This window comes from Bos javanicus, chromosome 16 (assembly GCF_032452875.1).
Source record: "Bos javanicus breed banteng chromosome 16, ARS-OSU_banteng_1.0, whole genome shotgun sequence".
NCBI classification, from domain to species: Eukaryota; Metazoa; Chordata; class Mammalia; order Artiodactyla; family Bovidae; genus Bos; species Bos javanicus.
In genome coordinates, this window is record NC_083883.1 from 24,694,111 (window position 1) to 24,708,311 (window position 14,201).

A 14,201-nucleotide genomic window follows, 5' to 3' on the forward strand; every position below is an offset into this window, starting at 1 on the left:
CTCTCACATCTGTACATGACTATTGGAAAAACCATAGCTTTGACTATACAGACTTTTGTCAGGAAAGTGATGTCTTTTAAAAGACACAATGACTTTTTTCTAACCCTAGTAAAGTGAAATTTATGTACCAAGCCTAAAACTGTGGGTATGAATAGGATTGTTTGAATGCCATTTTTGGATAGAATTGTTTCTAGTCTATTTTGTTAACCATAATTACGGATTGGAGTTATCCATCTAGTAACAACTGTCTTTGAAAGTAGTTCCACTGCTATACAGCCACCTTTATGGGTTGATTAAAAAAATAAGTATCCCTCATTATAGTATGTAATATTCAGTAAGTTTCAACATGTGAGCACAGTGTAGCAAATATAGCTAAGGGATTTACTGAAGACTTTTAAAACAGTTTTTTAATGTAAAAAAATTTTTTATTGAAGTACAGTTGTTTACACTGTTGTGTTAATTTCTGCTGTACAATGAAGTGAATCAGCCACATATATACATATATCCCTTTCCTCTTGAACCTCCCTCTCTCCACCCCACCCACCTAGGTCATTACACAGCACCAAGCTGAGTTCCCTGCACCATACAGCACGTTCCCACTAAGCAGCACACAAGAAATGCACATATGTCCATCCCAGTCTCCCAATTCATCCTCCCACCCTTGTTCACACATCCGTTCTCCACATCTGCATCTCCATTCCTGCGCCTAGGTTCATCTGCACCATTTTCCCAGATTACACATGCATTCATTAATAAATGATATTTGTTTTTCTCTTTCTGACTTACTTCACTCTGTATGACAGACTCCAGGTCCATCCATGTCTCTATGAATGGCTCAATCTCATTCCTTTTTATGGCTGAGTAATAGTCCATTGGAAGGAAGATGTAGCATATACATACAATGGAATATTACCCAAGACTTTGAATGTGTACGTCAAAATTTTAGAAGCTATTAGGCCAGACGTATCATATCTCAGATGTATAATGACCTTATAGGGTCAGGGGAGGGCTGTTGATCTTATGACCACTGCAAGATTGGACTGTACCATATATTCCAGTTATCTTTTTTTCTGTACACCATTAACCTGGTGCATCCATGATTTTGAATAAGCCAGTTGAGTGGAATTTTGTAAAATGGGAAGAAATATGCCTGTCTGGGTCACCACACGGATAGATAACATGTGAGTGGACACTGAAAAAACAACATCCAAGCTACCAGTTCAAGGACTGATTCATAATCCAATGGGGTTGAACACACTTTCACAGATGCTTGTTTCCTCTCAGGTTAACAGGTCTATGGGGTTGCACAGAGTCGGACACGACTGAAGTGACTTAGCAGTAGCAGTAACAGGGTACTATTGCCACATAAGGTACTCTTGAGTGGCTGCATCGTGGCTGTAGTTGATCAGAAAAGTACAAGCTTCTATCTTGGCAACTTCAGTACATCTTGATGATTCAGGACCTCTGCAGAAGGACTGAGAAAGCTTGGCATTCCCAGTTGTACACCATTTTTTAGTATGCAGCCTTGTAGTTCTGAAGCCTGAATTCTGTTTGAGGAATGGTGATGAACACCTAAGGGATCTTGTGACTTTTTTACTGGCTTTGTGAAATTGAGATGTGTCTACAAATAAAATGTTAAAGAAACAAATACATAGTTGATGGTCTAGAAGCAAATTTATATGCTGGGTGAGATTTTTTTCCTCAGAGGACCTCCGTGCCTGGTATTTTTAAGTCTTTTGTACCATGTTTTAAGGGTCAAGTGTTAAGTTTTCAGAAACAACCTTTAATGAGTCAGGGTAAAAACCATCTGGTGCAAATGGATGAACTTCAGGAGAAAGGAGGGATTTCCCATCATCTTAAGATTCCCATTGGGTTTGAGAAAGTAGCTCAAAAAACTGGATTTATCCCCTTCTATCTCCTGCTCCTTTTATCTTCCAGTCATGAAAGAATGTGAAAAAGACATACTGGAAAGACGAGGAATAGGGAAATGGTATGGTTTTTGTCCTAGAGGCTGAGTGTGCAAAATGTAAGCTTTCAAATTAGATAGAAGCAGCATTGCTTTTTAGGGGCTAATGGGCCCTGGGTAACGCGTTACAGAGGTGGGTCTGCAGGATGTAAGACGTGGCAGGTGGGTGGCAGGGTGATAAAACCACCTGGAGGAGGTAGGACAGGACAAATCAGAGCCAGCTCTCCGCCCTCCCTAAACAAGCTCGCCTAAGTGACACTTCCTTGCGTCCCAGGAAGTGACGATCAGCCAGAGTAGACGTCCTGACTCCCGGGTCTCAGCCACTCCGGGGGTGCCGCGGTGGGCGCCTGGCGACCTCTTCCGCCGGCCGAGTTCCCTAGGAGGCCATCCTGTCCCGGCACATCGGCGAGCCGTCTGGCCGGAGCCCATCGCACAGAGTCCGCAGCACCGCCTCCGAGGCTGCTGGCGCTTTTAGGGGCGATTTTATGCCCTCTTCCCAACTATTAGGGTGACCCTGAACCCAACGGCTCCCGGGAGAGGGGGACCGAGAGGGCTGGGGGGAGGACAGAAACCGAGAAAGCTGGAGAACGGCGAAGGAGGCGATGAATTTAAGAATAGGAGAAGTCCCGAGATAGCAGATAGGATCCAGCGTAGGATCATGCCCATTCTCCCCCCACCCCCGCAATGAAACGGACAAAAAAGGACCACTCAATTGCATCAGCGCCCTCTCACCTCCCCACCCCCTCCGCCCCGGCAAAACCCAAACACTAATCAAAAATTAAATCCACCAGAAGCTCTGAAAGACTACCGTACTCCGCGGGTGGGGGCGAGAAACAAAAATAAACACGGGGACAGACGGGCGATGGAGCGCGGAAGGAGGAGGAGGAGGCGGCCCCGCATCCCTAATGAGGGAATGAATGGAGAGGCCCCCCTCGGCTGGCGCCCGCCCACCCGGCGGCGGCCGCCAAGTGCCTCTGGGCGCAGCGTGCCGCGCCCGCCGCTCCTCGCGCAGCCGGCTCGGGCCGCACCTCCCGGTTCAGGCGCGGCGGCGGCGGCGGCGGCGGAGACCGCGCGGGACTCTGAGTCTGGGCTGACGCGCCGGGGGCGCGGGGGCGCCGCCGCGCTGGGCCCCGGGCGCGTGGCTGCGGCTCGGCCGGGCGGCGCCGCTCACCTGAGGCGGGGCGTGGGGGCGCGGCGCGGGCGGTGCTGTCAGGGCCGCGGCTCCCGGCTCCCGGCCGCGCTCGGCGGGACGAGTCAGGCAGTGATTTGCGGCGCCGCTTCGCCTTCGGCCATGGCCCGGAGAGCCTAGCGGGGCCCGGACCCCGCCCCCCCCCTCACCGCCCCTCTCCGGCTCCCGCCCCGCCTCCCAGCCTCGGCGTCGCGTCCCGCCGGCCTCGCCGCCCGGCCCGCGCCGGGCAACCGCCCTCGCCCGGAGCCCTCCCTCGCCCCGGCCCGCGTCCCCCCGGCGGCGCCGCCGCGGGAAACGGCTCCCCCTCCTCTTCCTCCGCGTCCTCTGTCCCCCCCGTTCCCCCGCCGCGGCCGCTTGTTGCACCGCCCGCGGCCTGCGGGAGCCGCTCTCCCCGGCCCGGCCCCGGCTTCGCGCAAAGCGGCCGCAACCCCTGCCTCTCGCCCCCGGGGCCCGCAGCAAGCCCGGGCCCGGCCCGGCCCGCGAGACCCCGGCCCGACCCCGCCGCCCGCACAAAATGTCGGCCCGGACGCCATTGCCGACGGTGAACGAGCGGGACACGGAGAACGTGAGTAGCCGGAGCCTCCCCGGCAGCGGTGGGGCCGGGCGCTGCCCCCCGACCGCCGCCTCACCTTCCGCGTGGGCCGCCCGGGGTCCTCAGGGCGGCCACCCGCCGCAGGGTCTCCACCCGGAGCCCGGCGTGACCCTCGCCCCCCGGCTCAGCCCCTGTCCTCCTTTCCAGCCCCATTTCGCTGCTTTGCTCTGAAGGGTGAGGGTTGGGGGGCGCCGTCGGTGGCGCCCTCCCCGCGGAGGTGATCCTCCGGGAGAAGGATGGGGGTGATGGAGGGCAGAGAGGCACAAGGAGATGGCAGAGTGGGCATCCCGGCGGGCTTTATTTCCACTCGGCATTCCGTATTCCCCACCCGAATGTGTGCTTTATGATCACAGACGAGCCGGCCGACTGCCTCTTCTCCCCTTGCTTTTCTGGCTCTTTCGGTCCTTTGCACCCCACCCCCCTGCATTGCCCATGACTTTGCTTTTTATCACATTAGGTCCACAGTTGGGTCTTGGGCACCAAAGGGGAACGGTCGGGAATGGAAGGGACGAGAAGGGGAGTAGAGACGGATGTGTGTTTGTGTGTGTGTGTGTGTGTGTGTGTGTGTGTGTGTGTGTGTTGGGGTGTGAGTTTATACTGCTGTATGATACTCTTCCATAGAAATGAGTGGAAGAATTTCACCACCCGCTTCTGTGGTCCCAGGGTGACGGCAAAATGTTTAAAAGCCCAGTGAAGCCAATGGCTTTTTACTTCTCTTCCTCAAGTCAGTGGTAATAATTCAGGGCAGGTTTTACTTTAAATACCTCTCCTCCTCCTTGGAGTGTCACAAGGTGCATTTCTTTGAAGGAAGGATTTTCTGTGCCTTTGATCAAATTGCCCTCGGGAGTTTTCATCTCACTGCCGTTGTCCCCAGTGTTTAAACTTCTGAAAACCGAAAGAACCAAATCAGTTGTATTTCCATGTTCTGAAAAGTACAATTGTGTGTGAATGCATGAGTTCTTTTGTGGCAAAGGGTTTAAAAAAAATAATTTTTTTTCTTTTGTTTGTTTAAAGCCCTCATGACCTGTAAAGAGGGCCTTGGCTGATGTTTCTGACCGGTTTTGAGTACCCCTTAGAGGGGTACTAAGTTTTGGCCTGCTGTCCAATCTCTGTCAAGTCAACTCCATGACTCTCCAGCTCTTGGTTGGAGAGGCTTCATAGGGTTGGTAAAATAAAATAATGAAGGGCTTTGGCATTCTTAGACAAAAGATGCAAGAGAGAAAACATACAAACTCACCGCCAGAGTGTTGGAGGGAGGTGTATAAACAGTTTATTTAATCTTGGAGCGTAGAGGAACGCAGAAACTTGATAGAAGGGAGACGAAATTCTGGTAAGAGACTGTCGAAGATCCAGGAAATTTCAGAGTATGCTTATGTGCTGTTTAGTGTCCTGCATTTCAAATGGTAAAGATACAGTGCAAAGCTGCTGACACCGTAAATTATAACTTAGTTTACAACATAACTGTTTTTTAAAAGCCTGTTTTTAAAAATATAATTGATACATAATTTTGGTTGGGAGATTGAAGAAGATGACAGGAAAAGACCCAAAATTGGGTTAAAGCTAGTTTTAAAGCCAAGGTGGTACAGGATTTTTCTAATAGAAAATCTTCAAAAAATAGTGTCATTCAGTATGAATGAAAAGTAGGCAAATGATGACCTTTGCTTTTATGAGCAAAACACTGTGTTTTTAACCTGAGATAGGTGGAAAAATACATTGTTCTTATTTTCTTTTGGACTGTGACTAGAACAGCTTCTTCCAGAGTCTGGTGTCTGCTTTATACAGACATGAGATAGCATTATACAAATATCTGTCAGGGAATAGTACAAAATGCAGCATCACATGTAAACCAGAGAAAGGGGGGAGTTCAGTTAAGCAGTAGCAGTGTACTGCATTTTGCTTCTGAAAGTGAATATGCTATGTAAACTCATCTGCTCTGTTTCTGGACATGGTTTTTCTAAGTTGCTTTTATGATCTTGTCCCTTGTTATTGGTTCCATTGGGCGTAACTCTACTCTCTTAGGCTGCCTTTACCCACATCCTGACTTTCTCCTGATTGCCATGGAAAGTATCTGTTGTACTATAGCTGTTAATTTATCAGCAAGTATGCACTCAGTTTTGTTTTTGAGCTACAAGGGATGCGGAGGTAGTATTAACATTTAAGACAAGGCCTCTCCCCTCAAGGAACTTAAGAAGGAAGTTAAATAGAGTCCCAAAGAAATAATGTACAGTAGAAAGCTGTGTGTAAATATGGCTGAATTGTTTTATAGGTGCTATAGGTTTTTAATCAGCAGGATCACCAGTGATGGCTATTGAATCACCATTCGTGTCTCTGTCTATTCTCTGGTTGGTGGTAAATGTCATTACTCATTCTTGCTTACTTCTCATCAGTGAGATAAAGCAACAATCTACTTGTTAGCTAATATACAAATACCAGTATGGTAATCAAAATGAGCATTTGTTTGTAGCTGTTTTAAGTGAAATTGACATTAAAAAAAAAAGATTGTGAAAAATTTACATTCGCGTGACTATCAAATGCTGGTAAGCCTTTTGGAATATTAAGGACATAACTAAACACCTTTTTATGATTGCTAAAAATAATTTAAACAAAATAGTTCAAGAACCTTTGAATTTTATTATCATTTGCACTTGTTATAAACATTTTAGTTATACATGAATGGATTTGTTATCTTTGGGAATATGTAGTATCTGCCTTTCACTAATATATATTGAGGGTATATAAGTAAACAATATTATATAAAAAACAATTCAGAAGACTGATGTTACAGCACTGTTAACATTAGTAGTAAATATTCTCCTCTTTACTACTCGTGTATAGTAGAATGAGAAAGAATTGCTTTTCTTTGAGAACATTCTGTGTGTTTTTTCAGAAGTATTTTCTTAGATGAAGGGTTTGTATGTGCATTGTTAATAGGCCTCAAATGGCTAAATACAATAGAACAACTGATGATTAACTTTAAAGGCAATGAATACTTCCTAGTGAAGTAGAAAACATATGTTGTGTATCGTAGAATTAATTTATGCAAACTGTGTTTGATTTTAGGTTGTAAATAAATCCACAAAGAGAATGGGTATTTGAATGGATATTTCCTTATTTTACCTCTGTTAGATTATACTTGGATAATTGCAGCATGGATATAGAGAATTTATTGCCATTACTCTTTTGTGCTTTTAAATGAAACAATTTTTTTTTTCATGTTTTAAGAAACAGTTTTTCTACACAAATTTTCTAAACAATTTTCCTGAAATATGTTTTAGGAAACAATTTTTTTTCATGTTTTAGGAAAACTAATTTTGCTGATTGCTATGGATCCAAAGTGTCCCAGCTAGCTTTCTGTTGTGAAATTTTGATCAGTACGAAGGAAATTAACTTGATTTCTTCTTGGGGTCTTGTAAAATGGACTTTGGATAAATTTATCTTGAAACTTTAATAACAAAACTCTTGATGATGATTGTTTTCAAAAATCCGAAATTCAGTATGGTGACCGTATGGTACTACTAAGGTGGATGTCAGTAGTTTGCCTAATGGGAATAACTGTTAATTATGTGAAAAGGCAGGAGAGAAGCATGCTTTTGCCACTGTGTTGGGTTTTACCAGTACCATGTGCGTACATCACGTGTCACGGGACCTATCATATTGCCTTCTAATTGCTGATTTACTTTGTCTCCTTTGTTGTGTATCTCCAGTGCCAGCACAATGACTGGCAGTAATATATAGGAGAGCAGTCCTATAATATTCCCCGTTTGAATTTTTTCCTTTGTCATCAGAATATATTAGTAACAGTGGGAAGGGAACATACTACAAAGCCCTCAGTGGAGTGACCTGCCCAAGGTCATAAGCAATCTCTGATGTCTTCTACCGTTGCTGTGCTCACGCTATTGCTTCTTCAGGTTTTTGTTTTGTTTGTCTCAGAGATTTTAAAAGGACATTCATGATGATATGAGATAATTAGAGGAAGAACAGGGTATGCCATGCTCATCTGATTCCTGAACCTTTGCTCAAAGAAACCTTTGTTGTCCCAAACTTTCTTTAAGAAGCCTGTTGAAATGATTGTAGCCAACATTGCTGTCTGCTGTAACTGAACATCTGTGTATGTATAGTCCATACCATTGGTTTCCAGAGTGGGTATGCAGGACCATCCATTGTGAGAAAAAAAATGTCTTTGCCTTCTATCATCTTCCTTCTGACCTCAATGCTATTATTAACTCTCCTCCTCCTCTCCCTCCCCTCCTCCTCTAAATCTTAGGTTGTTTAGAATCAGCCACATACTTTAAAATGACTGTTCCTTTGCCATTTCTTTTCCATCTCAGGTTTTCCTTTGGAGGTCATTTTCCCTTTTGTTTATAGATATCTTTTGGTGATAATTGTCATAAACTTTTTTTTAAATGTAGAAATGTATTTTGCCCGTTTCTTGAAAGATAGCCTTGCTCAGTCTCCAGTTCTGAGTTGCTTTCCATTGTCTACGTATCACCATTGCTTCTGTTCAGAAGTCATCTGCCAGTATGTTGGTGTCTTTTCTCTCCCTCTTTTTTTAAGATTCTCTTTTTCTTAAGTGTTATACTTTCACTACAGTGTATTTAAGTATTGATTTCTTTTCTTCCTGTTTGCATCCCCTGTCTTTGAATTCCTATTTTTTTAATTAAAAACTAGGATACTTAGAAACTATTATTTTTTTTAAACATGGCCTTGCTTCTGGTCTCTTTAGAATTTTATTTTGGTACTCTGATTAGATAATGTTGGACCTTAACTCTCCCATGTCTTAACTACTTTTTATTTTTTTAATTGAAATACAATTGATTTATAATATTGTGTTAGCTTCAGGTGTATACCAAAGTGAGTCAGTTTTATATGTATGTACATATATGACACATACACATATATATTTTCCAGATTCTTTTACATGATAGGTTATTGTTACTTGTGCTATACAGTAAGTCCTTGTTTAGCTGTTTTGTATATAGTAGTATGTATCTGTTAGTCCCAGACTCCTAATTTATCTCTCCCTTCCCCTCTTTCTCCTTTGGTAACTATAAGTTTGTTTTCTGTGTCTGTGAATCTGTTTCTGTTTTGTAATAAGTTTGTTTATATCATTTTTTTAGATTCCACATATAAATGATACTGTATGATACTTGTCTTTCTCTGTCTGACTTCTTCACTTGGTGTGATAATCTCTAGGTTCATCCATGTTGCTGCTGCAAATGGCATTATTTTATTCTTCTTTTATGCCTGAGTAATATTCTACCGTGCGTATATACTCCATCATCTCTAGCCATTCATTTGTTGATTGCTGTTTAGGTTTTCTTCCATGTCTTGGCTCCTGTGAAAATTGGGCTACGTGTATTTTTTCGAATTAAAGTTTGCATCTTCTTTAGATATATACCCAAGAGTGGGATTGCTGGATCATGTGGTAACTCTATTTTTAGTTTTTTTCCTGTAATTAATCTTTAGTGAAGTATAGTTACTTTACAATGTTGTGTTATTAATAGTTTCTGCTATACAGCAAGGTAAATCAGCTATACATATATATCCCCTCTTTTTTGGATTTCCTTCCCATTTAGGTCACCACAGAGCACTGAGTAGAGTTCCCTGAGCTATATAGTAGATTCTCAGTAGTTATCAGTTTTGTACATAGTGTATATATATGCACTTCCATATCCTAGCTGTTGTGAATAGTGCTGCAGTGAAAAGTGAGGTGCATGTATCTTTTCAAATTATGGTTTTCTGTGGATATATGCCCAGGAGTGGGATTGCTGGATCATCAGTCAGTCAGTTTAGTCACTCAGTCTTGTCCAACTCTTTGCTACTCCATGGACCACAGCACGCCAGGCCTCCCTGTCCATTGCCAACTCCTGGAGTCCACCCAAACTCATGAAAATTGAGTCCGTGATGCCATCCAACCATCTCATCCTTCGTCATCCCCTTCTCCTCCCGCCCTCATTCTTTCCCAGCATCTGGGTCTTTTCAAGTGAGTCAGCCCTTCACATCAGGTGGCCAAAGTATTGGAGTTTCAGCTTCAACATCAGTCCTTCCAGTGAACACTCAGGACTGATTTCCCTCTGAATGGACTGGTTGGATCTCCTTGCAGTCCAAGGGACTCTCAAGAGTCTTCTCCAACACCACAGTTCAAAAGCATCAATTCTTCAGCGCTCAGCTTTCTTTACAGTCCCACTCTCACATGCATACATGACTACTGGAAAAACCATAGCCTTGACTAGATGGACTCTTGTTGACAAAGTAATGTCTCTGCTTTTTAATATGCTGTCTAGGTTGGTCATAATCCAAGGAGTAAGCGTCTTTTAATTTCATGGCTGCAGTCACCATCTGCAGTGATTGGGAGCATATGATATTCTCTTTAGTTTTTTTTAAGAATCTTCATACTGTTCTCCATACTGGTTGTACCAATTTATATTCCTTTTAAATCACAGTTTCAGTTTCATTACTTGTGATTGATTTGTTCGTATTTCTGCATCTTCCTGGTTCCATCTTGGAAAGCTGTACCTTCCTAAACATTTGTTCGTCTCTTCCAGGTCCTCCATTTTGTTGGCGCGTGGTTGCCTTTAGTAGTCTCTTACGCTCCTTTGTATTTCTGTGGTGTCAGATGTAGTGTCTCCTTTTTCATTTCTGATTTGATGGATTCGTGTCCTTTCCCTTTTTTTCCTCGATGAGTCTAGCTAAAAGTTTATCAGCTTTATCTTGTCAAAGAATCAGATTTTAGTTTCATGGATCTTTTCTGTTATTTTCTTTGCGTCTCATTTATTTCTACTCTTTTCTTTATGATTTCTTTCTTTCTTCTGACTCTGGGCTTTGTTCTTTCTCTAGTTGCTTTGGGTGTAAGGTTAGGTTTGTTATTTGAGATTTTTATTGTTTTCTGAGATGCTTTATTTCCTTTTGATTTCTTCAGTGATCTGTTGATTGTTTAGTAGCATATTGTTAGCCTCCGCATGTTTGTGTTGCAGTTTTTTTCCCTCATAGTTGATTTCCGGTCTCATAATGTGGTCGAAAGAGATGCTTGGTAGAATTTCAGTTTTCTTGAATTTACCAAGGCTTGTTTTGTAGCCTAACATGTGACCTGCTTTTGGTCTGTTGTGTCATTTAAGGCCAATGTTTCCTTATTGATTTTCTATCTAGATGATCTATCCATTAATGTCAGTGGGGTTTTAAAGTCCCCTAATATTACTGTGTAACCGTTGATTTCCCTTTGTATCATTTAATATTTGCTCAAAGTATTTAGGTTCTCCTACGTTGAGTGCTTATATATTTACAATGATTATATCTTCATGTTGGATAGACCCCTTGATCATTAGGTAGTGCCCTTCTTTGTCTCTTATAATAATCTCTATTTTAAAGTCAGTTTGTCTGGTGTAAGCATTGCTGTCCTAGCTTTCTTTAAATTTCCATTTGCATGGAATGCCTTTTTTCATCCTTTCATTTTCGTTCTGTGAGTGTCTTTATATTTGAAGTGAGTCTCTTGTAGACAGCATGTAAACAGTTCTTGGTTTTTTTTTCCATTTAGCTATTCTATTTCTTTTGACTGGAACATTTAGTCCATTTAAATTTAAGACAGTTATTGATGTGTATGTTCTTACTGCCATTTTGTCACTTGTTTGGGGTTATTTTTATAGCTCTTTCCCCCACTTTCTTTTTTTGTGTGTGTGATTTGATGACACAAAATAGATATACACATTTTGTGTATATCTATTAAAATTTTTTGGTTTGTGGTTATCATGAGGTTTTCATCTAGCTATACACACACACACCCCCATGATTGTTATAATTTGCTGGTCTCTTAATTGTAAATGCAGTTTTAAAACTCTGCGTTTGTACTCCTTCTCTCAAAGTTACTTTTTTTGATATCATAATGTATATATATATCTAGTTATTTTCTAGATTAACTCCTTATTGTGAATATAGATGGCTTTACTGCTTTCATGTTTTAAACCTCCTGCTAGCTTTGTGTGTGGATGATTTCCAACCTTTATATTTGCCTCTACTGATGAGCTTTTTCGTTTCATGATTTTCATGTTTCTAGTTGTGGCCTTTTCTTTTCTTGCCTGGAGAAATTCCTTTAACATTTGTTGTAAAAGTGGTTTGGATGTGCTAAACTCTTAGCTTTTGCTCATCTGTAAAGCTTTTAATCTCTCCATCACATCTGAACAGGAGCCTTGTTGGGTAGAGTATTTTTGGTTGTGGGCTTTTCCTTTTCATTACCTTCAATATATTGTGTCACTCCGTCCTGGCTGCAGGGTTTCTGCTGAGAAGTCAGCTGATAGCTTTATGGGAGTTCCCTCTTACATTGTTTGTTGCTTTTCCCTTGTTGCTTTTAGTACTCTTTTTCTTTAATTTTTGTCATTTTAACTACTGTGTGTCTTTGTGTGTTCCTCTTTGGGTTAATCCCCTATGAAACTCTGTGCCTTGTGGACTTGGATATATGTTTCTTTTCCAAGGCTAGCAAAGTTTTCAGCTATGCTGTTTTTGGATAAATTCTCTGCCCCTTTTCTCTTCTGGGACCCCTATAATGTGAGTATTAGTGTGCTTGATGTTGTCCCAGAAGTCCCTTGAACTATCCTCATTTCTTTTCATTCTTTTTCCTTTTTTTCTCTTCAGCATCAGTGATTTCCCCTACTCTGTCTTATAGCTCGCTAATCTGCTCCTCTTATCGTTTAGTTTACTGTTGATTGTCTTTACTGTATTTTTCATTTCTGTTATCATGTTTTTCATTGCTGTTTGGTTGTTCTTTATGTTTTATAACTGTTAAAAACTTCTAACTTCTCTCTGTGCATCCATTCTTTTCTGAGTTCTCTGATCATTTTTATGATCACTATCCTGAACACCTTCTTGGGTAGATTACTTACCTCTAATTCAGGTAGTAGTTCTTCTGGTTTTATCTTGTTCCTTTGTCAAGAGTTTTATCTCGTTCCTCTGTCACCACATTTTGCCTAAGTTATGTTTTATTTATTTATTTTTTGTATCTGGGAGGTTGGCTACATTTTTCAGTCCTGGAGAAGTGGCCTTTTGTTGAAGACTTCCTGTGCGTCCCGGGGATGAAGTCCTCATCACCGAAGCTGTGTGCTCTAGGAGTTCCTCCTGTGAGGGCTGCATGGACCCTTCTGTTGTTGTGGGCTGTATGGGCAGTCTCATAGTGTTGGTTGGCTCCCAGTCCAGTAGTTTGCTAGACCCTGCCTCGTGGAAAGGCTGCTGGCTGCAGGTTAGCGGCACTGTCGTGAAGTGGCTGTTTGTGGAATCCCTAGGTTCCCCAGAGCTTATACTGGCTCATTGCTGGACAGAGTCATAATCCAGAAGATTGTGGGGCTGTTGCTTGCCCACTGGTGGGTGAAGCCAGGTCCTGGGGTTGATGCTGGACTGCTGGCAGACAGCATTCAACCCTGGAGTCTGGTTGCAGGGCCTAGGGATCCCAGAGGTGGTGTCAGGTCACCCGTTGAGGGTCTGGTTCCTGACTGAGTTGAATATGAGGTCGGGCTGTCCTGAACTTGGCCTGCTAGTGGGCAGGGTGGTGGTCCAACTGGTCTCTGGTCAGGGTCTGGACTGCTGTGGGCAGGCTGGACCTATAGGCTATTGGATTATGGTTTTCTTACATCTAGTGTCTGTCCCCTGGTTGGTGAGGCTGCTCTAGAGGCTAAAGCAGGCTTCCTGGAAGTCAGGGGAGTTAGGATACGAGATTTTGGAGCTGATGGGTGGATCTGGGTCCTGGGTCCTCTGGTGGACAGGGCCATGTCTTGAGGTGTGCTTATAGCTGTTGTGGGCTCAGGAGGTCTTTTTAGCAGTCTGTCTGCTGTTGGGTGGGGCTGTGTTCCTTGCCAGTTAGTTACTTAGAGGCCTTCCAGCACTGGTGCCTACAGGCTGTTGGGAGTGGGGGCAAGCCTTGGTACTAATGAGTTAGAGGGAGGATCTTATAATGGCACCTGCCAACACAAGCATTCATGAGGTAAAAGCCATCCCTCATGTGAGCTGCAGCCACCCCCTGCCTCTCTAGGAGACTCTCCAAGGTCAGCAAGTAGGTCTAGTCCAGGCTTCTATCAAATAACTGCTTTTGTCCTGGGTCCTGAAGTGTGTGAAATTTTGTCTGCGCCCTTTAATGGTGAATTCTCTATTTCCCCCAGTCCTGTGGGGCTCCTGAAATTATGCCCTGCTGGCCTTCAAAGCCAAATTCTCTGGGGGCTTGTCTTCTTGGTATGAGACCTGGGGCTGGGGAGCATGATATGTGACACAGACCTCTAACTCCTATGGGAGAACTTCGGCAATGATTCTCATTTGTGAGTCACCCATCTGGGAGTATGGGACTTAACTAGGTTTCAAGTCCATAGACCCTACCTGTCTTGTTGCATTTCCTTTTTTATGCCTTTAGTTGTAAATTTTCTGGTGGGTTTCTGATCTTTTTCACTGATGGTTGTTGTGCAGATCATTGTGATCTTGGTGTG

General features: G+C 43.3%; 1 protein-coding gene across 7 annotated transcripts in view; it reads left to right on the top strand.

The window, feature by feature from the left end:
• Nucleotides 1-3,165: 3,165 nt before the first annotated feature.
• Nucleotides 3,166-14,201, top strand: part of MARK1 (microtubule affinity regulating kinase 1) — a 142,625-nt gene continuing 131,589 nt past the window's right edge. For 3 of the 7 annotated variants that reach the window (XM_061382235.1, XM_061382237.1, XM_061382238.1), the window contains exon 1: nt 3,328-3,720. In XM_061382235.1, the coding sequence (XP_061238219.1) occupies nt 3,670-3,720 (51 nt within the window). In that variant the 5' untranslated portion in view covers nt 3,328-3,669. Of the gene's footprint in view, nt 3,721-14,201 lie in introns of all 7 variants that reach the window. The other 4 variants (XM_061382239.1, XR_009729883.1, XR_009729882.1 and 1 more) reach the window with 4 other exon arrangements.